This window comes from Dryobates pubescens, chromosome 3, assembly GCF_014839835.1.
Source record: "Dryobates pubescens isolate bDryPub1 chromosome 3, bDryPub1.pri, whole genome shotgun sequence".
Taxonomy (NCBI): domain Eukaryota; kingdom Metazoa; phylum Chordata; class Aves; order Piciformes; family Picidae; genus Dryobates; species Dryobates pubescens.
This window is the reverse complement of record NC_071614.1, coordinates 43,996,573-44,021,148: the sequence shown is the minus strand read 5'-3', so window position 1 is coordinate 44,021,148 and position 24,576 is coordinate 43,996,573. Positions and strand designations below refer to the sequence as shown.

Genomic DNA, 24,576 nt, shown 5'->3' with positions numbered 1-24,576 from the left:
CAAGGTGAATGAAAAGAAATTATGTTGGTGTGTTAAACAAGAATTATAAATTTGTCTGTCGAAGGGAATGCATGTATAAGTAATACTAATGCATAAAAAAGGAAGCTGAGTAAAGTTGTTATGTTTCTTCAAGTAAACCTTTTCTGGCTTTTCAATTATCTTTTTTTTTTTTTGGAGATTTTTGAAGACACTGTAACCACTGAGATTTTAACTTTGTATCTGAAGTGAAGTCTTTCACGCATGATTTTGTGCATTCATTTATTTTGGTGACCTGTAGAATTGGCACATAGAAAGATTAACATTGGATCTTTACATAGAAAACCTGCTGCTTCTTAATGGCACTGTTGTCTGGTTTTGCTTGTAGACCTTGTATTTGGCATCAATGCTTATAAAAGCACTGTGGAATAATGCACTAGCAGCTAAGGCTCAGCTCTCAAAACAAAGCTCCTTTGCATCTTTACTGAGTACCAGTCTACCCATGGGAAATAAGAAAGGTACGTGGTTTTCCGATAGATCTGGTAATTGACATAGCCCCCGTGTTGGACAAAAGGGACGTATAAAACTTTTTACTTGAAGTATTTTTACCAAGTGTCATGCTGGCATATTTTTCAAGCAGGAGTTGTGGATAAAGACAAGAGCATTAAAACTTTATAAGCACATTTGGAAAGCTTTTTATTTTGGATCAGTTCTGTTCCTATATCTAAAGCAGTATGGTTTTTGTTTGTTTTGTTTTGTTTTTTAATTCAGAGGATGGTCCATAACTCATCAATTAACTATTCTTATCCCACTGAATATCTGTAGTATGCATAGCTACATAAAATCTTACAAATGCTTACCTAATTTTTACCTAGTTTTTGATACTATATGCCATTGCTGGTTTTGGTGGTATTTTTTTGGTTTCTTTTTGTTGTGTTTTGGTTTTTTTACTTGACTGTGTTTTGCCCACAGTCATTACTAAATGTACTTCCCAGCCATTTTACTGTAGTTTCCCTTTCTTTCCCTACTGCTGATTTTTGTGAATCATGGACAACTATATGCTGACAAAAAAATTTTTAGTCACTTATTTTTTTCATCCTGCTTTTTTCCTTCAGAAGAAGAAGAGCTCAGAAGAGCAGCCCCTTCACCTTGTAAGTATAGTTTTAGAAATACACCACAATCTGATAAATTTCATAGCACAATGTTTTTCTACAGCTGTTGAATTTGAATAGTAAAAGTTTGAAATTATGTTTTTGTGAGAAATCAAATGAAAATTATATTTCATGTAGAAGCTAGGAAATTCATGTAGCTCTGCAAGAAGAGACATTAGAATACAAATTTTGTGTGAAGTGCTGTGTTATAAAAGGAATTTTTAGAGTTTTGGGATGTTGGAGTTATATCCCTTGTTCAACTGTTTGCAGAAATAAAACTTCTGAGGTAAAAATTTGAGGCAGATTCATGTAAATGCTGTTACAATCCAGTTAATAGATATCCAAAAGTAATCGGGCAATGTGGTTTTGAACTAGGGTCACCAGCAGCAAGCCCTCAAAGTAGTGACAACAGTGACACCCATCAGAGTGGGGGCAGTGATATTGAAATGGAGGAACAGCTTATTAATAGAACAAAACATGTCCAGCAGCGACTTTCAGATACAGAGGTAAGAGTGTATGTCTTAGCCTGTGAATTTTATTGCTGATTTGCATATTGTTAGCTATAGAAATAATTTTTCTTCTGTATTAATTTCAAAACCTGAACAGATACATCACATCTGCTTACCTGCAGCAGGACAGTGGATAGCTAGAATCCTACATTCTTTACAGTTTGTTTAGAATATGTTGTACTTTGTCTGTGAACAAGTGCACTGTGAAAAAACACCTTAAACAAACTGATTCTTGCTTTGAAATTGTATTTCAATTAGATTAATCTGTTAGTAAGGGGTTGCAGAACTCACTGCTTATGAGTCACAGTTACTCTCTGAGCAAAGTCTGTACATAGCCCTATTATAAGTAAGGTAATGCGAAAGTAAAATTATTAAATCGTTTTGTCATTTGCCAACCAAATTGAGAAAGAATGAATGATGATTTGTGGATTGAACGTATTTCCTCCTAAATGAAGAGTAGTGTTTGAAGGATGATGATATCGATTATGTGCTTTCAGTGGTGTTTTATTTGTCCACCAATCTTTAAAAAAACCAACAATTTCAGGAATCCATGCAAGGAAGCTCGGATGAGACAGCCAACAGTGGTGAGGATGGCAGTAGTGGTCCTGGTAGCAGCAGTGGCCACAGTGATGGATCCAGTAATGAGGCCAACTCCAGTCACGCAAGCCAGTCTGCTGGAAGCCCTGGCAGTGAGGTGCAGTCTGAAGACATTGCAGATATTGAAGCTCTCAAAGAGGAGGAGGATGAAGAGGAAGAAGATAGGAGTCATAATCCCCAGAAAAGCAGTAGGAGCACAGAACTACGAAACCGGAAACTAGAATCCCAAACAGGCATTTGTCTGGGAGATTCACAAGGGGCAGTGGAGAGGAGTGGTGCAAATAATGGGGCAGGAAAGGACCATGTTTTTAGCACTGACTCTGTGACACCGGTGGATAATCGAATTAGAATGCTGGATGCTTGTTCGCATGCTGAGGATGCAGAGCATGATATGACAGGGGAAATGAGCACGGCTCACATCTCACAAGGGTCTCAAGATTCTTGTATAACTCACACAGGGGACTTCCTTGGGGAAACTATTGGAAATGAATTGTTTAACTGTCGACAGTTCATTGGGCCACAGCATCACCACCACCATCACCACCACCACCATCACCATGATGGGTAGGTAGCTTGATGTTTCTTCTCATTCCTTCTCTAACAGAAATAAAAGTGGTAGAAAAGCACACACTCTGGGCAGAAATTTCAATGGACATTTTGCTCTCGTTCAGGATACTTTTGTCTTACAGAAATTATAGTTACCACAAATAGTTACACAGTGATCTGTTTTGTTAACATCTGATTAAAGGGCTTTATGAAGTTTTTGTATTTAATAAATAAGACTGTTATTAACAAAATGTTAAAATAGTTCTGGAAAATGCTCTGTTGAGTTAGCATTAATGGAAATCAACACAATCATTGTGATAGCGAAACCTTCATTTTATGTGTAATAGTTTCTCAAATTCATACAAAGGTTTGTTGTTCGGATAGATGATTCATCCTAACTTTAGGGAGATGTTTGCTCACTTGTAATCTGCTATAAACAGCTTTCTCTTTGATATTGTTCATTCTAACATTCTTTTACAGGCATATGGTTGATGATATGCTAAGTGCAGATGATGTCAGCTGCAGTAGCTCCCAAGTCAGTGCAAAATCAGAGAAAAATATGGCTGATTTCGATGGGGAAGAGTCTGGCTGTGAAGAAGAGCTTGTACAGATTAATTCACATGCTGAGCTAACATCTCATCTTCAGCAGCACCTTCCTAATCTTGCCTCTATCTATCATGAACATCTTAGTCAAGGTAAGACTGATGAAAACAAACAAGAATGATGTTGTACTTCTAACTGTTATATATAATTTTGAATTAGTCTTCAGTAATTAAAATAATAACATTATTTAACCATACGTGTATATTTGTCCAAACAAACTACAGTGACCACTGAGATTTTACTGCTTCTCCTAAAGATTAATTTTTGTATCACATGAGATTCAGCTGTGTTTACCTTCTAAATTTCCCCCACTTCTACTGGAGCTTTTAGTGCAAGTTAAAATAAAGGCAATAAAGAGCCTAACAAATGTTTTTTTCTAATCAATTATTAAAGTAAAAAGAGAGATGGTACTCAAATGCAATATAGTTTTTCTTTTTTCTTTTCTCTCTCAAATCCTATTCAGTATTTCTTCTGATGGATGGATCTTACTGTGATTCTGTATATTTGTCATTTTAACTGAATTAACTGTAATAGACTGTACAAAAGATAGTTTTGGGAAAATGAGTTAAAATATAATATTATATCTTATGGAGCTGCCTTAAAGGCCATTTTATGATATTTCATCTTACACTGCCAAATCTTCTAGTTTAGTTTAGGGTGTAATTTAAGATGCTACTGAAACACTTCTCAAGAATTGTATCATCTCTCCATATGCTATTGTGGCAGTTTATTTTCTAGTTTATTCTCCTTTTAAATACAACGGAGGGTATAGTTGGTGAGTCTTTGACATTTTTCTTCACTGGTCTGGCAGAACCAAGTTTGCTGTCTTGCAGCAGACAGTAAACCCAGTACAATTTATATCTGTGCCTGAAGCACAGTTGAGTAAGAAGTCTCTTCTCTACACTTAGTGCTTCTTGTTGTGTGGAGCTGAATTATAATTTCAGCCTGACACTGAAAATTTGGAAGGATTTTTTTCCTACAATAGAGAGTTGAATAAACAACTAAAACTTTGTCCTTAAAACATGCTGTAAATCAGCATATTTTTTCAATATTTTCCATAGATTCTACATATCTCACTGAAGATCCAAATTATTGTTTGAGTATGAGGCCATCAGTGCAGATTAGTTTTGACACCCCTAGTTTGCACGTGCAAATAATTAGTGTTCTGCATGCAATCTAAATTTTCTGCTTGACTTTGCCATGGCGTGAAAATAGTATCAAATAGTAGATAAATGAATGGTGCCAGCTGTGGCCATATAGAAGAAGGAAAATGTGTCTCAGTGTTTATGAAACATGATGAGTTTCTGAAATTGTGCACTTTGATACTCTGTAATAGATAAAAATTAGCATTTGTTTTTCCTGGGTTTTTTTAGTTAGATATAGGAGATCATGCAGTATGAGGGGAACTTATTGAAATGTGCTTCTTTCTTCCTTTCCAGCCATGGTAGTTATAAAGATACTTCCCTTTAGATCACAGCATTGCAGAAAGACCTTACAAATATTTTAATTACACTACAAATTAAATCTAGTTGCATTAAAAAGAGATTGCACTTACATCTGCAGTTCTTTAGTAGTGCTTTTATTGCACCTCGCCATTATCAAAACCAGTATACATATTGGCTTAACTGTCCTTGTGGCTTCTTGTGTGTTCATAATATTTTGCCTTTAAAGAAAACCCTCTTTGGGAAAAGGCTGCAATTATCATGGTGTTGTGCACACTTCGAAATAGCTGAAATCACAAACAAAGCCTGTTTTTGTTCATGCAGTTAGGGAATAATGTCCAAATTAGATAGTTGCTTCTGTTTATTCAATAATGGTTTTTGTTTTTTGTTCAGGACCAGCAGTTCATAAGCATCAATATAATAGCAATGCAGTGACGGACATTAATTTGGATAATGTTTGTAAGAAAGGAAATACCCTTTTGTGGGATCTGGTCCAGGATGAAGATGCAGTAAGTTGAATGCCAGAAAATAATATTTTTTTAAAAAGAAAATAAATATATACTATTCAGTGACCTCTCTTTCTACTTGCTGTAGATTCATCTCTCTGAAGGGTTAATAAATGAAGCAGAGAAGCTGCTCTGTTCTTTAGTATGCTGGTTCACTGACAGACAGATTCGAATGAGATTTATTGAAGGCTGCTTAGAAAATTTAGCAAACAACAGGTAACTTAAATTATCTGTTTCTGCCTTTATCTGTTTTTGCAACATAGAGGAAATACAAGTTGATTGTAACAGTTATTTAATTTTACAGGAAGACAAGTTAAACTAGAAAAAAAGGAGAAGGATAAAAACAGTACTCAAGGTGTTAACGGATGTATCTGATGTTCCACTTTTCTATTCTGTCAGTGTTCTTAATTTCTCTCATCTTTGCACTTGTCTGTTCCCCCTTAAGCTAGAGGTTCCTGCCTTCCTACCAGCTGATAAATTTGGGTCTAGATCTTAGCCAGTTGAGCACAAGGTCAGGTGCCTTAGCATAAGCATTTTGAGTTGAGTATTTCAATTTTACTTGCAAGTGGCTGAGGAGCAGACAAGTTCTTTTCCACCAAAACTATTGTGGGGTCTAATTTCTGTGAAGAAGCAGCTGCAGGTAGATGTGGGAACTTGACCTCAGATAACTTGTTTTAATGTAAGCTGGAGCTATGACACTGTGCAGTTTGAAGACTAGCAAAAGCAGGATTTATTTTGTTGATAGAACAAATCTGCTGGGTATCACCTTTTAGCTAAGACTTGTATTTGTGGGGTGAGTTACAAGTATATTGATATCTTTATTACAGAAAAAATGTGAATATACTTATCACTGAGGTGAAAGTTCAGTTACATGCAGTTTATGCACTTTCTGAGTTTTCCTAAATAGTTGCCTTACAGTACACACCTACTTGTATCTGTAAGGAATTTGAGGCAGATATATTTCTCCTTTGTCATCTTTCTGTAGAAAAAATACACTTATTTTGCTGAAATTTTAAAAGATAGGTATTATGAAACTGAAAAAAAATTACCTTTTGAAATATGTACTGGTTTATTTTCAGACTTGTCCAAGAGTTGTGTCTGTAAGGTATTACATGTAAAGAATTTGAGGTATGTGTAGTTCAGATTCAGAGAACTAACTGACATGATGGTGAGCTTAACACAGATAATTCCAGTGCTTTGTTAGCATATTTGCTCACTGAACCCAAGCTTCTCAAAGTACTTTTAAATTGACTACTTAATCTTGTAACAATCATATATTGTCATCATTTCTCTCTTTCTCCTTCAGATCAGTAGTAGTTTCACTTCGTCTTCTTCCAAAGCTGTTTGGTACATTTCAACAGTTTGGGAGCAGTTATGATACACATTGGATAACAATGTAAGTAGCCTCTTGTCTGCAACAGACTAACGGAAGTGATGACATTTGGTGGTGTGCTACAAAGCTTGCTTCTTCAAAGTGGTCCAAATTAATAATGACCTAAGGTTATCGTCCGGCTTTGTACGTCCTGGATGTATGACCTTACTTACTCACTCAGGCCGAGATTCCTTCGTAATATGCACTACTCTTCCAGCTAAGGTGAAGACTAAGTTGTGGTTTCTTTTAATCTCCACTCCTTTAAATTCCAAAGGACTTGCAGAGAGTACTAGACATCAAGTAGTTGTAATAATTTAATATTATGTCACTGTTCTGATTGCATATCAAATGCTTCTCAGTAATAAAACATTTAGTTTATAAGAAAACCTTTGAAATGTGAAGACAGATCATACAGCATTCCCTGCCAGAAGAAACTGTATAACTAGCTGGTCTAACTGTAGAGAACATACTACTGAAACATCTGAGAAAAATTGCTGATAATCACTGCAGTCTTTCTTGGCCTTTTTGACATGGCATTTAAATATATGCCCAGTTCTGAGTTTTGGCTTTGACTTTTTCTGAATTAGGGCCCTTAGAAATAGTTTTGTAGTCTCAAAAAGGAGTATTCTACATCAGTCATGTTCCTGAAAATGGTAATGATGACAAGGAAGAGAAGAGTGCTGTACTGGAAAAATACTCCTGAACTCATGGTTGAGAGGAAGTGGAATGTTTACTTTGGGGTTTTGCATATGCAGTTTTTAATGACTTTGTAATTTCTGTAGCTTTTCTGATCTTTTTAAGCAAACCATAATAATTTCTGCCCTTTAAATTGACACAGGTGGGCAGAAAAGGAACTTAATATGATGAAACTTTTCTTTGATAATTTGGTACACTACATTCAGGCAGTCAGGGAAGGACGACATAAACATGCATTGTAAGTACACAACTGGCTTTATGTGTTTGTTGTTTTATGGTTTAAATGATTCTTTTCCGACTTTTCTGGTGCTTCTGATGTGTTCATAGAAGTAAATACTTCTAATAGGGATGTTAAATACTAACCCCAATTACAGACAATGGTCTGTAAAACCAGTAATATTTAAAATAACATTCCTTTTCCTTGAAAAAATCCACACAACTCTCGTGTCACTTTGTTAGGCATTAGGTCGACTAATTGTTTATAAATAAAGCACAAATATTTTATGTATTCAAATCAATTTAAAATTATTTCATATAATAATACTATTTAAATGTTTCACTTTTAAAGTCTATTATTATTAACCTTTGTAGTAGGTTTTTTTCCATTTAACACATTGATCTGCACTCTCTGATCTGTATGATTAAAAATAGGTGCATATATGCAAATGACACAACTTCTAGCTTTCCTAATCCTGGAGTAATAGGCTATTCATGTTTTGACAATTGTCAAAATCAATGTGTAAATATGGGCATACACAATTGAAAAATGGTGCTATTTATGAATCAAATTTCTACTTTACCATACTTGTTTACATTGGGCATTGCTCTAGTGAGGAAGTACTTCAAAAGCTGTTTGAAAGTGGTATTAATTCCTTTAAACTCAGGCAAAAGACTATGCTATTCTGGTCCTTTGACCAATAAGCTTCTACTTTATTTATAAGTTAATGTTTTAATACAAATTATGAAAATGTTTTTATAAAGAGTACATATTGGAGATTGGAAGTTCTGAGTAGGAATATCACTATTTTACAAGCTAGGGAAAAATGAAGGTCAGATTCTGAAAGGCACTAATGACAGAAAGATGCACTTGATTTGGACTGAAAGGCAAAACCCCCATAATCTCACTCCCCCCCTGCAAAGAACAACAAAAGAAGTACCTTAACTGGTAACAACTGGCGTGTCATTCCAATAGTTGCTGTGGTTGTGTAATGTTGTGCAAGTGGGCTGTAAACTCTATACTGAACTAGAAATTCAGAACGAAGTTTAGAAAAGAAAAAAGTATTTATTCTTTAAGACACACATGTATGAGTGGGAACAAAAGTTATGCCAGTAAACAATTAAATAAACCTCTGGGAACAAAAGTTATGCCAGTAAACAATTAAATAAACCTCTGGTTTTATACAAATTTAGATACAGCCACAGTGCAGAAGTTCAGGTTCGTCTTCAATTCCTGACATGTGTGTTTTCAACTCTAGGATCACCAGACCACTTCAGTAAGTATTTGAGGTACTTTATAGTGAGGCACCTCACAGTAAGGCTCATATAATTCTTAATAATTAATGTTGCCTTAATAAACATAATATTTTAAACAGATGCTGTTTTAAATCAACTCTGGTACTGTCTCAAAAGAAGGAAGACTTTTTTTTCTAACAAAAGCACAGAACCAGCATTGGAATTTCGATTTCTATTGCAGTTCTGTGAGAACAAATTTTTGTTGTCTGTGCTTCAGTTTTTCTAAATATTAGAATTGTTGTAATTATGGAAATTAGGGGTTTTGTTTGTGTCCATAATGTTACCAGAGATCTTTTACTGGAGTACACTGTAAGTTATGATACTAAACTTACTATAGTTTAATACTGTTGAAAATTGGTTTGCTGTGTAGTAGTTGATCTGTGCAGATGCTGAAATCTTTTCAGTCTAAATGTTAAAAATGGAAATATCTTGATGTAGCTGCTGGAATTGAAAGCAGAACATGATTTACTCTGTTTTTAATAATGTGTGCTGACTTTCCTTTCCATAAATTGTTTTGTCCACTCTTTTCTTAAGCCCTTGTAAACTGATAGCTTTCAGTGTTGTCTCAGCATCAGCTCTGTACAGACCTTCAGTTGATTGTATTGAAGTAATTATTAAAAGGACGCAAGGGAGGAGTCATTTGGGTAGTCTCATCATAATTATTCAAATTTGGCATACAGTGCTTGGCTTGTCCCTGTGGTCATTAGAGTACAGGAAGGAATGAGAATATCTGTAGCTAAGAGAAAGACAAACAAACAAAACTTGTAAAAATACATTTGCTGACAGGGCAGGCACAATTCTTCTTAAAGAAATTTGTTGGGATCACAAGTGTATATGCCAGCAAAGAAAACAAACCTATAGTTTTCTTGAAAGGATTAACAATGAATTAGTTACAGTGATACTATTTTCATCCAGTCTCAATATCCAGCTCAAAGCTAGACTTCAGGTTGTGCCAAATTACTGTGAATTGAGGAGCAAGCTGCCATTTGGTACAAGATATCATGCCATCGTACTCTACTCACTGGTATAGTACAAACTGCCAGCACTAATGACCAAAAACTGTAGCTGATTGCCAGCTCTAAGAGGGGAAGAGTCTGTGATTCCTGATTGGTGGGTGTTGCATTTTTCTTCTGTTCTTTTCAAAAACTTTTTGTCTTAAACTGTTTTTTCTGGATATATTCTTGGGGTTTTACAGAATATCACTGTACGTATTTAGTGTTAAGGAGTAATTAAAAGGACCTCCCTTATTTTAGGGTTGAGTTTAGAACAAGTGGACATACTGTGGCACTGCTTAGTAGAAGATTCTGAATGTTACGATGATGCACTACATTGGTTTTTAAACCAAGTTCGAAGCAAAGATCAGCATGCTATGGGTATGGAAACTTACAAGCATCTTTTTTTAGAAAAGGTATGTAGAGAGTTAATTGCAGCCTTATTAATGCTAATAAAAATGTTTGTCTCTGAATAAGCGCTATTTAATGTAATGTTTCTAGGAAAGATGCGTCTTCAGTAGACTGGGAGGGCCCCATTTGTCATGCAATAATTTTTCTCTGCCTGGAGGGAAGAGGGGAACAGATTCATGTGAGGTTTTTGAGTATTGCTTTGCCAACTATCCTGTGTATTGTATCTGAAGCTGTGTAACACTTTTCAATTTGGAAAAAAAAAAGCCACTCTAAACTGTCCTTTCTTTTATGATGTATAGTTTACCTGGCTGAAAAAATAACTACTTCTTTTTGGGAGTGGTATATAAATCTTATCCATCCACTGAAAATAGGAACATGCAGCAGTAGAACTTTTTGCAAGGAACAACAAACGACAGTACAAAAAGGATAGATTGTGCAATAATTAGTAAAGGGGATTTTTTGAGGTTGCACTTATTTTTGTCTAGTTTTGTAAGTGTCTGAGTTTTTGAATGGACACTTCATGTATGCTAACAAATTGTCCTACTATTTATAAGCAGCTAATGTTACGATAATACTGCAGTAATAATGTTACAATTCGCTCTGCACTGCTAATCCAAATCAGTGTTAGAGGTTTGTTTAAGCCAACTGTAGTTTGGTTTTTTATATGATGTGTAAAACTCAGAGACTAAGATCTTTTGCAAGAATATATTTTAATTGATCATCTACTTTCAGATGTGATTGGTAGTAACAATGACATTTATCTGTCCTGCTGAAACAAATGTCCTGTAATTCCTATTCATTCCACCACTGTTTGTTGGGGTTTTATCATACTAAAATGCATGTATTTTATTTAGATGCCACAACTAAAACCTGAAACTATTAGTATGACTGGCCTAAACCTCTTCCAACATTTGTGTAATTTGGCTCGATTGGCTACTAGTGCATATGATGGTGGCTCAAACTCTGAGGTAAGCCTAGATTCTGTGCTCACCTTTTTCTTTTTTCTGAAGGAAGGCTAAAGTTAAATTACTTAGGCACAACAACATATCTCTTGAGAACTTACTGACTGGAATATTTACTGGTTCAAGATAGTAATGCCACAGCCTGTAGTCATGGGAGTCTACAAAGATTTCTGTTTTGAGGAGAGCTCTGGAAGCTCAGGACTCAAAAGTTCCAAATGCTTGGCAGTGAAATTGCAGTAAAAGAGGCCAGTGATCCTGACTTTACACATGTGGCTTTTATACCTAGAGACAGGGATAGGAAACCACAAAGAAAGTGATGCCTGGTGCGCACATATATTTGTGCAGTTTACAATGTTCTTAGCGTAACTGAACTATATTCACTAATGTGTTTACAGAGTGGGTTTGTAACGTTTACTTCTATAAATTTGAAGATTAGGCATGTTAAATTCTGACTAGAAATCATTATAGAATGTGTCTCCATTTACATATGATGTGCTGCAGAAGTTTTTCTTCTGTAGCTTATTTATACAGGGAAAAACTGTCTTAGAAATAAAACAATATGTAAGATATTTTCCTGTGAACTGATTTGAGGCAATTTTTAATTAAAATTTCTATTATTGCCATTAATACCACTAACAGATGTGGTTTTAAGACTTCATTTAAAAGTGTTCCTGTTTGTCAGAAAGGAAAATTCACTCATTTAAATTTTAACCAGTTTTCCTCATGCTTCAAAGTATGAAAATACTTCTGTGAAAGTTAGAACTTTATGGCAATTGATATATGCCATGGTGAGAGCATGAGCAGAGGAAAGCTAAATATTTTTAGTAATTTTGCCAAGAGGCAAATGAAATCTCTCTGGTTAGAAAATTGTCACTCCTAGTAAAATTATGAGGCAATGTTTTGTTTCTGTGTTTCTTTTCCATTTGTCAAAACAGTTGTGTGGCATGGACCAGTTCTGGGGTATTGCTTTAAGAGCGCAGTCTGGTGATGTCAGTCGAGCAGCTATCCAGTATATCAACTCCTATTACATCAATGGTATGAATTTTCATTTTTGTTTTCTGTTTAAAATGTCATGAGGAATATCTATTGTCATGCTCTTTTTATTCTTAGTATTAAAAGATATAGTCTCAAAGTTGTGCTTACATGGTTTACTTTAACTGGTGTTATAGGTAAAACTGGTCTTGAGAAAGAACAGGAGTTTATTAGCAAGTGTATGGAGAGTCTGATGATAGCGTCTAGTAACCTCGAGCAAGACTCTCATTCAAGTCTAACTGTTATTGAAAGAGGACTCTTAATGCTGAAGACACACCTGGAGGCTTTTAGGAGAAGGTAAATAGCTCAATTGATATATTTTGATTTATAATGTATTCCCTTTCCACTTGTAATGATTAATGAGTTGTGAGTCATTGTTTCAGGTAATAGCTAATGGGTTTTCCTTTGCGTATAGGAAGGACGGACAGTAGTGGATAATTTTGAAAGGTAATACATAAGGTTTAAACAGTTACAGGAGTTGCCCCTTATCCTTGTATAAAGGTGTGTGGATGTGGTTCATGCTTCCTCATCCCTCACCAAAGAAACTTTCTCAATTTTACTCTTTTTTCATTTTTCAATAGTGAGAATAGGCAAAACTTCTCTTAGTTTGAACAGACTGCAACCTTTGTCTTTCCACTCATTGTTTATTAAATACTTGTGTTAAATATGTCATGACAAAAATACTTTTTTTGACGTTTTTACCTGCTGCTTAAGGTTTGCGTATCATCTGAGACAGTGGCAGATTGAAGGCACTGGTATCAGCAGTCACTTGAAAGCCCTGAGTGACAAACAGTCACTACCACTACGAATTGTATGTCAGCCAGCTGGTCTTCCTGACAAGGTAAGCCCTTTTGCAAGTACCTCCTACATGGTTAAGTTTTGATAAGTCCACAGTACACTTGGAAAAATAAAATGTATTTTATTTCAGATGACTATAGAAATGTATCCTAGTGATCAGGTGGCTGATCTACGGGCCGAAGTCACTCATTGGTACGAAAATTTGCAGAAGGAGCAGATAAATCAGCAAGCACAGCTTCAGGAGTTTGGCCAAAGCAGCCGTAAGGGGGATTTCCCTGGTAAGCTGTACTACTTAAAACTGTATGTTTCACCCTTTGAGGTTTCATCCATTTAGAGCTTAGAAAATGGTTTTAATTTGCCCCAGATATGCTTAATAAACAAGCATTACCATATACTTTAAAACACCTGCCTTGGTGTTCTGCTTGCTTGCTTTCTTGTTATGAGCAAGAGTTAGTAAATGCATATTATCTGAACAAGTTTTGTCCATTTATTCTAGTTGTAGCTATAGTCAGCATCACCTTCAGTTTTTTATAAGAGCATTGTTTCTTCAGCCACTACTGTTTATTTGAAATTGCAAAGAAAATGTAGATCTAACAAACATCTTTAGATCTAGCCAAGTGCCAACAGGTCCCCACATTTTCTTCTCATGATTGTTATAATAAATTGGGCTTTTTCTAATTCAAAGATTCTGTTACACAAAAGTTCCTTCTGTGTTTTGTGAAATACACACCTTTCTGGCCCTGCCATTAATCCAGAATTTGAAGTCATACACCAAATTCATAATTGATACTCTGTATATATGTATTCCTGTCAAGTGTAAGATTCTCCTTACTCCTGCAACTGCTTTTTAATGATGCTGATTCTGTATCAAAAATGGTTGTTCCTTGTATTTTGATGCTCTTAATTTGGAATATCATTGCTCCTCAGGTGGTCATTGATTGCTTTTAGTGTGGTGAATATTCAGTCTGTTGTTGTTCACTTTCTTTTATGTGCTTTTGAGTGAATGAAAAATTCTGTTGTTGCTGTTCAGAATGTTATTACTTTCTGAATTATCTTCTCCTTAGTGTCACGCTTGCTTTCTTGTTATGAGCAAGACTTAGTATGTAGTGTGTATTATCTTGACAAGTTTTGTCCATGAGGATCTTTTTCCAGCACTGCTGACCATTAGTAAAGATGTAAACATGGATCTTACTTTCTTTTCCTAGTTAACAGTTTAAAAAAAAAATAATAAAGGCAGACAGAATTTTAGACAACATGTTTATCTTTGTTGTGAAGTCCTTTTCCATTCACTTATCAGAAGCCTTTTGGTAAAGTCTTATCTTGTCCTTACCTTATTTTGCATTTTGCACCAAGTGTAGCCATGTAGCAAAAAATTTTATCTTGGTTTTAGATAGGAGTTTAGAAAGAAGTAATTCAGTGAATTAAGAATTGCGCTGCTACATCCTCTTCAGTTCGTTCATGTTCTATATGTATGATGGCTTTTGTTTTGTAGAATGCCTGTGCTGATACCCATAATTTTGTGCACTTCTTGTGGGTGTTGTATTATTGGGGAAGGCTGTGGATGTAGTCTATCTGGACTTCAGCAAGGTCTTTGATACCGTTCCCCAGAGCAAACTCCTGACCAAGCTGTCAGCTCGTGGCTTGGACAGCAGCACGCTGTGCTGGGTTAAGAACTGGATGGAGGGCCGAGCCCAGAGAGTAGCGGTGCATGGTGCCACGTCCAGCTGGCAGCCAGTCACTAGTGGTGTCCCTCAGGGATCAGTATTGGGCCCCATCCTGTTCAATATCTTTATTGATGATCTGGATGAGGGGATTGAGTCCATCATCAGTAAATTTGCAGACGACACCAAGCTGGGGGCAGGAGTTGATCTGTTAGAGGATAGAAAGGCTCTCCAGAGAGACGTTGACAAGCTGGACAGATGGGCACAGTCCAATGGCATGAGATTTAACTCATCTAAGTGTCAGGTTCTACCCATTAGCCACAACAACCTCATTCAGTGCTACAGGCTGGGGTCAGAGTGGCTGGAGAGTGGCCAGGCAGAAAGGGACCTGGGGCGTACTGGTCAATAATAGGCTGAACATGAGCCAGCAGTATGCCCAGGTGGCCAGGAAGGCCAATGGCATCCTGGCCTGTATCAGGAATAGTGTGGCCAGCAGGAGCAGGGAAGTCATTGTGCCCCTGTACTCAGCACTGGTTAGGCCACACCTTGAGTCCTGTGTCCAGTTCTAGGCCTCTCAGTTTAGAAAAGATGTTGAGTTGCTGGAATGTGTCCAGAGAAGGGCAACAAAGTTGGTGAGGGGTTTGGAACACCAGCCCTATGAGGAGAGGCTGAGGGAGCTGGGGTTGCTTAGCCTGGAGAAGAGGAAGCTCAGAGGAGACCTTATTGCTGTCTACAACTACCTGAAGGGAGGTTGCAGCCAGGTGGGGGTTGGTCTCTTCTCCCAGGCAACCAGCACCAGAACAAGAGGACACAGTCTCAAGCTGTGCCAGGGGAGGTTTAGGCTGGATGTTGGGAAAAAGTTCTTCACAGAGAAAGTTGTTAGCCATTGGAATGTGCTGCCCAGGGAGGTGGTGGAGTCACCATCACTGGATGTGTTAAGAAGAGACTGGATGAGGCACCTGGTGCCATGGTTTAGTTGATTAGATAGCGTTGGGTGATAGGTTGGAATCTCGAAGGTCTTTTCCAACCTCATTAATTCTATTCCATTCTATTTTTAATGTGCTTATTACGCTAAATATTATCATACCATAACTGTGTGACTCTGGAGAACTATATAATTTGTATCTATTGATTCATAAAGCCCAGTGTCCTTTGCTAAGTTTAAAGCTGTATTAATGACTCTTAAGTGCTTTGTCTTGTGATTGATATATGTGTTTGCTTATAGATGCATAAAATTCTGTAAAAGGTTAAATGTCTTACTAACCAAACTCCTGAAGAAGTCTGTCTGCTTTGTTTTCTGTGTGCCACTGTGCTTTTTGGAACCAAACTTTTTTGCTGCTTTGCTGAATTGCAGAGGATGTGAGATTTCTGTATTATTTTTGTGGATGGTGTGTTTGCCTGTCTTTATCTGTTCGAAATTATTTTGCCTGACTGCATCAATACATTTCAAAGCAGCCAACTGAGGAGATTTGGAACAGTGGTACATATATAGAATTATTCCCAACTCTGTATAAAAACTTCATAGTTTTATTTGTAACGGACAGGTGTCCTTGGAGGGTTGCTGTCTATCCATTTTTTCCCAAAAGCATTCCAGAAATTTTCTGACTACATGCAAGTAAATTTAGTTGAGTGTAATAACCAGTTTTTGCAAGGAAACTGCATTAAGTTATTGCCTCATTGTAAGGGCGACTGAAGGGTGTACTGTAAAAAAACATCTTAACACTTTCATTAGAAAATTAAACTATGATTCCAGAAATCTACTGAAACATGTTTTATCCTAGGTGGCCTCATGGGACCTGTAAGAATGATTTCATCTGGACATGAACTGACAACTGATTATGATGAAAAAACGCTTCATGAATTGGGTTTTAAGGATATGCAGGTATTACTGGCATATAGATAGCAGTCACTGAAAATGATGGGTTGATGTTGCAGTTGTCTTGTGCAGCTGATACACGTAGCGGTGGTAGAATGTATGTTTTCCTTTGGGAGCATCCTATAGTTTTCTGAAACTAGTTGTTGCAGGCTATCCAGCACATGCCTTCTGTAAGCTCAAACCAGTGCTGTCAGTCCTTACTGCTGTCAGTCTTAGGCTTTAAAAATTACTAAATTCATGTTAGCCAGATGTGTTTTTGTCCAATTTCCTTAGCGTACTGAGCAGTTTGACTAGTACTAGGGTCTCCCCAGCAAAGTAAGGTATCAGGGACAAGGAAACAGAACTGTCTAGTCTAACTAAACAAACAGCTTATGCAACTGCTTCATCAGTCCTTAAGGGAAAGCAAAATGAAGCTTTAATTACAACTCAAAATATTGCACAGTAAAGATTTAACAAGAAGGGTATCAGTATATCTTTAAGTTCTTAATTATGAGCCTATTGAAAATAATCCATGGTTTATCATAGACATAACATGGTAGAATGGTTTAAACTGGAAGGGACCTTAGAGACCATCTACTCCATCCAACCTTCCTGTCATAGGCAGCGACACTTCTCAAGTAGGCTTGGTTGCTCAAGGCCTCATCCAGCCTGGCTTTGAACACCTCCAGGGAGTGAGCATCTACAACCCCTCTGAGCAACCTATTCCAGTCTCACCATCCCCATACTGAAGAACATTTTAAGATTTCTCTCATCCTCCTTGTTTCTGTTTCTAGATGGTCTTCGTATCCCTGGGTGCACCAAGGAGAGAACGTAAAGGTGAAGGTGTTCAGCTTCCAGCATCGTGCCTACCTCCTCCTCAGAAGGACAACATTCCAATGCTTTTACTTCTGCAAGAACCTCATCTCACCACTCTTTTTGATTTGTTAGAGATGCTTGCCTCTTTTAAGCCTCCTTCTGCAGAAGTGGCTATGGAAGATAGTGAGGTAGTATAGCCTAATATTATTAGAATAATTACATTTGCTATTGTTCAATTGGCTCTATTTTTCCTGTCTAGTCTGCTTCTTGTGTACTCTAACCAGTTGTTATGTATCTATCTATTCTATTTATTCATATTTAACTTATGATGTAATAATTACAATGAGTTTTCTGATTTCTTAACGTTGTTACAATATTTCAAATGATCTCAATATTGTAGAAGCTACAAAGGAGTAATCCCTAAGAAAGAACATCGATTATTTAAATACATGTAGTGACTAATAATAGGAGTTGGCTTGAAGAAAGGTTTATAAAAACCTCAAGCTTTCTGTGTTATATGGCATCATTAGCTTCTGGGAAATCAAATAATTACTAGTAGATTTGAAGCAGTAATTTATAAAGTGTTATTTACACTTAAATATTTTATTCGCCTGGAGAAGAGAAGGATCAGGGGTGACCTCATTGCCCTCTACAACTACCTGAAAGGGGGTTGTAGATAGGAAGGGGTTGGTCTCTTCTCCCAGGCAACCAGCACCGGAACAAGGGGACAGAGTCTCAAGCTGTGCCAGGGGAGGTTTAGACTCGAGGTGAGGAAAAAGTTCTTCACTGAGCGAGTCATTCGTCATTGGAATGGGCTGCCCAGGGAGGTGGTGGAGTCACCGTCCCTGGAGGTGTTCAAGGGGAGATTGGACATGGCACTTGGTGCCACAGTCTAGTTGTGAGGTCTGGGACAGGTTGGACTTGATGATCCTTGGGGTCTCTTCCAAACTTGGTTATACTGTGAAATATGTGGTAAACTAAAGATAATGCGACAAATTCATGCAGGTTCAGTGGGACTATCATCTTCTATTTATGGATTTACAATACCGCTTCTTAGCTAAGAATAAATATTTGTTTTTAAACTTTGAAATCTTATTTTCACAATGAAGTTCACAATAACAGTGCTTGTTTTGTGATTTGTCAGAGTGCAAGGTGTGAAGAACTTCATCTCCACGCAGAAAACTTATCCAGACGTGTCTGGGAACTGTTAATGCTTCTGCCCACATGCCCTAATATGTTGCAGGCATTCCAGAATATTTCAGATGAGCAGGTGAACAAAGAGTGCTTGTTTCATGTGTTTGTTATATGTGGATGTTTTAGTGTCTAACATATTAGTTGAATTTTCCCCAAATAGGAACGTTAAATAGTGTTAAATATGCTGAAACTCAAGTAAACCTAATAAACTGAATAATTCTTACAAAATTAAATTGAACACAAGTGTCAGCTCAGGTCCCAAAGTTTCTGTTTTATGATTATTTTTTTTAAGTTTAATGAATTAATAAATAGTTGATACTCAGTCACAATCTTTTGTCTTGAATTGAAACAGCAGTTTCTTCATCAGCAGACTTGCTTTTAACGTTATAACTGGCGTGACAATAATTCTTTTGTGCTCTCTCTCCTGTAAGTTCAAAATGTTGATAGCTACCTTGTTTTCTTGCCCTATAGATGAATATTTTGCCTCTTTTGAAGTTGTAGGATTTACAATTAACAGTTTTAAGATATTATGATTCTTTGTGGATGTAGGCATCAGAGTTTCAGTGGAAGTTACAGTTTAGAGTATAACATTTGTCCTCCTCTGCTTCAAAATTCTGCATACTTCAGCTTGTAGTGAGTTTATTCAAATTTCATTCCTGAGTGCACATGATTAAAATTATTGTGTATAGAAATACTCATGAAAATTATCTAATTTCAAGTAATAGATGAAATTAAACTACATAAAAAAGAATCTCCTTGCGTTTTTTAGATAGATCTGCAGTGCATATAATTGTGTTAATCAATTTCTGCCTTTTTTACCTTTCAAGGGTAATGATGGCTTTAGCTGGAAAGATCTTCTGCGAATAAAAAGTGCCCATAAACTTCTGTATGCCCTGGAAATTATTGAAGCTTTAGGAAAGCCCAACAGGAGAATAAGACGTGAATCTACGGTAATATGGTTTCTTGCAGAGAGTATATGTTTTTCTCTCTGAACCACAGTACATATTGATGAGTTATTTTATTTCTTTAACTATTTTTACAATTACTTGTTTATTTTCAGGGAAGTTATAGTGATCTTTACCCAGACTCAGATGATTCAAGTGAAGATCAAATAGAAAACAGTAAAAACACATGGAGCTGCAAGGTTTGATTTTCCTACACTATTCTGTGGTACCTAATACACTTTTTCAGAAAAGATATAAAATTAAAACCCATTTAAAATACTATCTAAGAGGTTTTGATCTTAAATATGGGTATAATATTTTAAAGTTTTTCTTATCAGGCCTGTAAATTTGTCCTACTTGTGTACAAATCTTACTTCCCTCTCCACCCCCCAAAATGCTTAGCTCAATAGTTGTTGGGGGGGGGGGGGGGGGTGTTTATTACTTATTTGTAATGCTTAGCCTGGTATCTGATTGAACCAAGTGATATTTCTGTTTGCTTTTTCTCACACTGGTTCCATAATATACTTACAGTTTGTTGCTGCTGGAGGGCTCCAACAATTACTAGAAATTTTCAATTCTGGAATCTTAGAGCCTAAAGAGCAGGAATCATGGACTGTGGTAGGTTTTTATTCACCCTTTTTCTCCAGAGTAACATAGCTGTCATTTATAAAGACTTCCATTACTTTCATCTTTGTTATAATTAATCTTTTCTGTAGTAAGTGAAATCAATTCTTTAACTGAAACCACCAATATAATAGCATCTCTTTCATGAGTATTTTATATTCTTGGAACAATTTATTGAAAAACAAAATCGTTGTATTTCTGCTTTTTATACTTTGAACCCATCCTTTATATTTTTTGTGCATTTTTTTTATTTACTTTCTGGTCCAGTCACAGAAGTCCTGCTTTGTAGTACCAGGATATTTGTAGGTCATGGGAGCATCTTAGAGATTAAAACTGGGTTCCAACTTCAGCAATGACTGCTGCTACATTAGTAACACTACTGCATATCACACTTCTTTAAAAAAGAAAGTATTTACTAAACAAGAAGAGAGGATAAAAAATACTATTTTCCCTTGTCAGCATTGAGACAAAAGTGGTATGGTGGCTATGCTATTAATAAAGACACTTTTCAATAATAAACTTAATAATTAGTCATTCTGATATAATGTCTTTTTCATCACTGTCCTGTTACTAGTTTCAGCTAAATCCATATTGTGATGAAAACGTTTTTAAATTAGCTTTAATTTTTCTCATGTTTTCAATTCTGTGCCTTTTCATTTAAAAATAGAACTATCTCGAGGTCTGAGTCATCTGTACATAAAAAGATGTACGTGAACAAGCATATGCATGTATGCCTAAAAACGACAGTGACTGACATGCTAAAAGAAGGCAGATACCCTTTTTATTAAAAATTCTAGAATTATTGAAAGTTCTAAAATGATTAAATTTTAGGAAAAAAAATGTTATTCTGCGTATTCAGTATGTAAACACGAGTTTGTGTGATTGCCTTTATTGGTCCGCCCAGAAAGTGTGCACAACACTGAAAATAGTAATAGATTAGTTAGTACAGAGTCCTGACTTAGGCATGTACAGGTGCTGGATAGCTGACCTCCTTCATGTGTTGTTGTGACATACCTCTTAATTTTCGCTTGTAACCCACCTTCAGCTGGTGGAGCTCAGCTCCAGATGCTGTGTGTAGTCATAGCCACTGGTGAGGCACATGCAAATTATCTCAAGAGTTACTAAATGAATTGATGGTTTCCATCTAACGAGATGTTATAAGAGATGTAACAGAGATATCTATGCATGGTTAAATAGAATCAACTTGAAAATACTCCTGTATACCATACTTTTTACCCTGTGATATACAATGCAGGAAAGACTCTTAACTGTTGAGCTTTACTCCTGTACTGTTTCCTCTGTGTTACTTCATAATAGATACTGAATAATAGAATGTCTTGAATGCACTGTTAATAGGACTAGATCATGAAAATGGATTCATTATAAGAAATAAGTAGATTTTTAATACCCTTCCTCTTCAGTGTCTATTCTGGTGAAGTTTTGCCTGTTAGTTCTAGTTAATTATAACTTACTTAAGCTTCTAATTTCAAATTCTGTAGTAGCATAGAATTGTGTGTGAAATAAATCCCTGAAAAAAAATAACTTCATTTCCTTCTCGCAGTGGCAGCTAGACTGTCTTGCTTGCTTGCTGAAGCTTATATGCCAGTTTGCAGTTGATCCTTCAGATCTGGATTTGGCTTACCATGATGTCTTTGCCTGGTCTGGTGTAGCAGAGAGTCACAGAAAAAGGACATGGCCAGGCAAATCAAGGAAGACTGCAAGCGACCATGTGAAGGGCCTTCATATACCTCATTTAACAGAGGTAAGAATAAGTGTGTCCATTTTGTGACCTTTAGAAAAATGACTCCTTTGTTGTGTGAAGCCTTTATTGTAGTAATTAATGTAGTGAAAAAATTACTAATATTGATCTGTCTCCTACATGTTATTCTCCTCTAAAACATATTTTAATTGCTTTAAACTTGGCAGTTTTAAAAGGTATGACCAAAAGGTTTTTTAGGGATTAGTGAGCATATGAGTTGGAAATTCAGAATTCTGGTGCTTTATTCCTGTTTCTTCCATCCTATTTTCCAAATGGATTGCTCCTTTTTTTCTTTTCTTTTTTTTTTTTTTTTTTTTTTTTCTTTCTTCAAAAAATGACAACCTGTTAAGCAGGCTGTTCCCATCCTCACTAAATCCATTTTATATTCCCTTAGTAAGCACTAAAATAATTTACTCTGTTAAGGATATCTGAGTGTGCAGTAAACTTACCTAAACCTGTAACCTTCCTGCCAGATTCCTGCACTTTTACTTTCTAACATAGACCAAACAGATGTAATATTTTGGCATCAGTGACGCATTCACTGTAAACTGCCTGCTCTTAGGCACAGGACCAGCTGTGATTACCAGAAAGTATAGATTTGCACTGAACTGAAGCCAAACTTCTGTTTGTCAGTATTCTTCAGGTATTAGGTATTCTGGACAAAAATTGCCAAAGCTACTATGATACAGGGAAATGATCAAATGTATTAATTTTTTTTAACAGTGACCGTGTGCAAATGCTGCTTTCAGTTTTTAGAACTGGTTTTAAATTTTTAATTTTCAGTTGCTCAATATTTTTGTTGGCAGTGGGTTTGCTATCTAAAGATTTTTAAAAGTTTTTTCTGCAGACTTTGATTTGAAAATTCCATGTAGCTTGTCGGGTTCTCTAAGGATGAATAAGTGAATGTATTGTGAATAAAATGTGTTGGTTACAGAGACAGGCAAGGTGTACACATACATCCAACCTCATTGTCAAGCCTAAGATTTTTAAAAGCAAGTGAATAGTCAATACTTTAAAAATCCAAACTGTGTTTTTTATGGAAAGGATTGAATAAGTGGTTAATTATTCTATTCAGCTCGATTGTCTTTCTCAGAGAATTAGAATGAAATTTTAGCATCTAGAATTAGCCAATGAAACACAGGATTTTACATCCACTTTAATAAAACACAATACAAGTTTTAACTACGGAGATGCTATGATTTGCTCTTCTCTCTACACAGGTGGGTTTGTTTTAGATTCACACAGTGTGTATAATTTAAAAACAGATCAAAAAGCTTGTTGTTATATTAACTGTTTTTTTGTTTTTGTTTTTGTTTTTGTTTTTTCTTTTGACTTCAATTTTTAAAGGTGTTTCTTGTACTTGTCCAGGGAACCAGTTTGATTCAGCGACTTATGTCAGTTGCTTATACATATGACAACTTGGCACCTAGGTACAATATCTTTTTATTTTTGTAATAAAGCTAATCAAGTGTGCACAATTTCATCACTGCTTTATATACAGTAAACAGCTCTTTCAGTTATAATCCCCATTAACACCCATATCAGAAATTTAAGTCTATAGGCATTAGACTTGCTTTTCGTAGTCACCTCTTCTGGGAGAGCAGTGAGAATTCTCAATGGTCAGGGTGTAAGACAGAGAGCAACAAACTATTATTGTAGTACGTTCTCATAAATCCCCATGCCAAAACTAGGTTTGTTCTCCCATGTATCAATTACCATTCTCAATTTTATGGCAGTGTAAAGGGGAAATTAGAATAAATTCACTTCTAAGTTGCTTAATCATCTGCTGGTTTTGACTTATTTTTCCCATCCTATATAACATTATCTTACTACTGCTGAAATTGTCCTTAGTGGTGTGTTCTTTAGAGTATGCATGTACAGAAGGCAAAAATTTATCTCCAGAAACAGGCTATCAGAGATTTTTGTACTTTCTTTTTGTCCTGAGAAAATCTGACTCATGGGAGTCATACTGTTGGTGGGGGAGGTCAGGAGTTTTGCTGCATTTGGTGTTGTAGAATTTCTTGGAATATTCCAAGTTATGGACAATGTATTTTACCATATTTTAAAGAGATTGTTAAGGACATTCAGAGCATTCCCAGTCAGATCTGCAAGTGTGCCTAACTTTCCTGTAACTCAGCTAGAGGGTAGTAATTTTAAACATATACAGTATGGTTTTGGTTTCATAACCTTTTACTGAAATTGATAAAAATGTAAGTAAATAAATGCACCGTCCCTTTTTGGGGTAAAATAGATTGTGGGAGGTTTTCTTGACTACTTAGTTTGTAGTCAATAAATCTTTGAGGAGGTGACTTGAAGATTTTCATTATTTTATTACTGTTGCTAATTTTGAATACTGCAAGAAATGAGCCTTTATATTATTAAAATTTCAGTTTTCTTAGTGGGTATTTAAGAGTAACTGTTGTTGTGTATATGTACTTGTATTTCTAAGTGATAATCTATTGCAGTCTGTGATAAAGTTCAATTGACCTTATCTTCTTCCTGTTCAGGGTATTGAAAGCTCAGTCTGACCACAGATCAAGACATGAAGGTTAGTGCTGCAAAACAGCTGGCTGTCATGAATTAATAGTAGTAAAAAGATACTGAAGATAACAAGTAAC

At 36.1% G+C, this 24,576-nt stretch overlaps 1 protein-coding gene across 6 annotated transcripts in view; it reads left to right on the top strand.

Annotated features, from left to right (window-relative positions):
* USP34 (ubiquitin specific peptidase 34) overlaps positions 1–24,576 on the top strand; it is a 133,252-nt gene that overhangs the window by 57,617 nt on the left and 51,059 nt on the right. For 4 of the 6 annotated variants that reach the window (XM_054180076.1, XM_054180073.1, XM_054180074.1 and 1 more), the window contains 25 exons: positions 365–494; positions 1,092–1,127; positions 1,503–1,633; positions 2,181–2,797; positions 3,260–3,474; positions 5,218–5,333; positions 5,419–5,546; positions 6,637–6,726; positions 7,541–7,636; positions 8,809–8,891; positions 10,164–10,318; positions 11,168–11,281; positions 12,211–12,310; positions 12,445–12,604; positions 13,022–13,148; positions 13,236–13,383; positions 16,548–16,648; positions 17,416–17,625; positions 18,582–18,707; positions 19,459–19,581; positions 19,692–19,775; positions 20,107–20,193; positions 21,761–21,961; positions 23,306–23,388; positions 24,466–24,506. In XM_054180076.1, the coding sequence (XP_054036051.1) occupies positions 365–494; positions 1,092–1,127; positions 1,503–1,633; positions 2,181–2,797; positions 3,260–3,474; positions 5,218–5,333; positions 5,419–5,546; positions 6,637–6,726; positions 7,541–7,636; positions 8,809–8,891; positions 10,164–10,318; positions 11,168–11,281; positions 12,211–12,310; positions 12,445–12,604; positions 13,022–13,148; positions 13,236–13,383; positions 16,548–16,648; positions 17,416–17,625; positions 18,582–18,707; positions 19,459–19,581; positions 19,692–19,775; positions 20,107–20,193; positions 21,761–21,961; positions 23,306–23,388; positions 24,466–24,506 (3,502 nt within the window). The remainder of the gene's footprint in view (positions 1–364; positions 495–1,091; positions 1,128–1,502; positions 1,634–2,180; positions 2,798–3,259; positions 3,475–5,217; positions 5,334–5,418; positions 5,547–6,636; positions 6,727–7,540; positions 7,637–8,808; positions 8,892–10,163; positions 10,319–11,167; positions 11,282–12,210; positions 12,311–12,444; positions 12,605–13,021; positions 13,149–13,235; positions 13,384–16,547; positions 16,649–17,415; positions 17,626–18,581; positions 18,708–19,458; positions 19,582–19,691; positions 19,776–20,106; positions 20,194–21,760; positions 21,962–23,305; positions 23,389–24,465; positions 24,507–24,576) is intronic. The other 2 variants (XM_054180071.1, XM_054180072.1) reach the window with 2 other exon arrangements.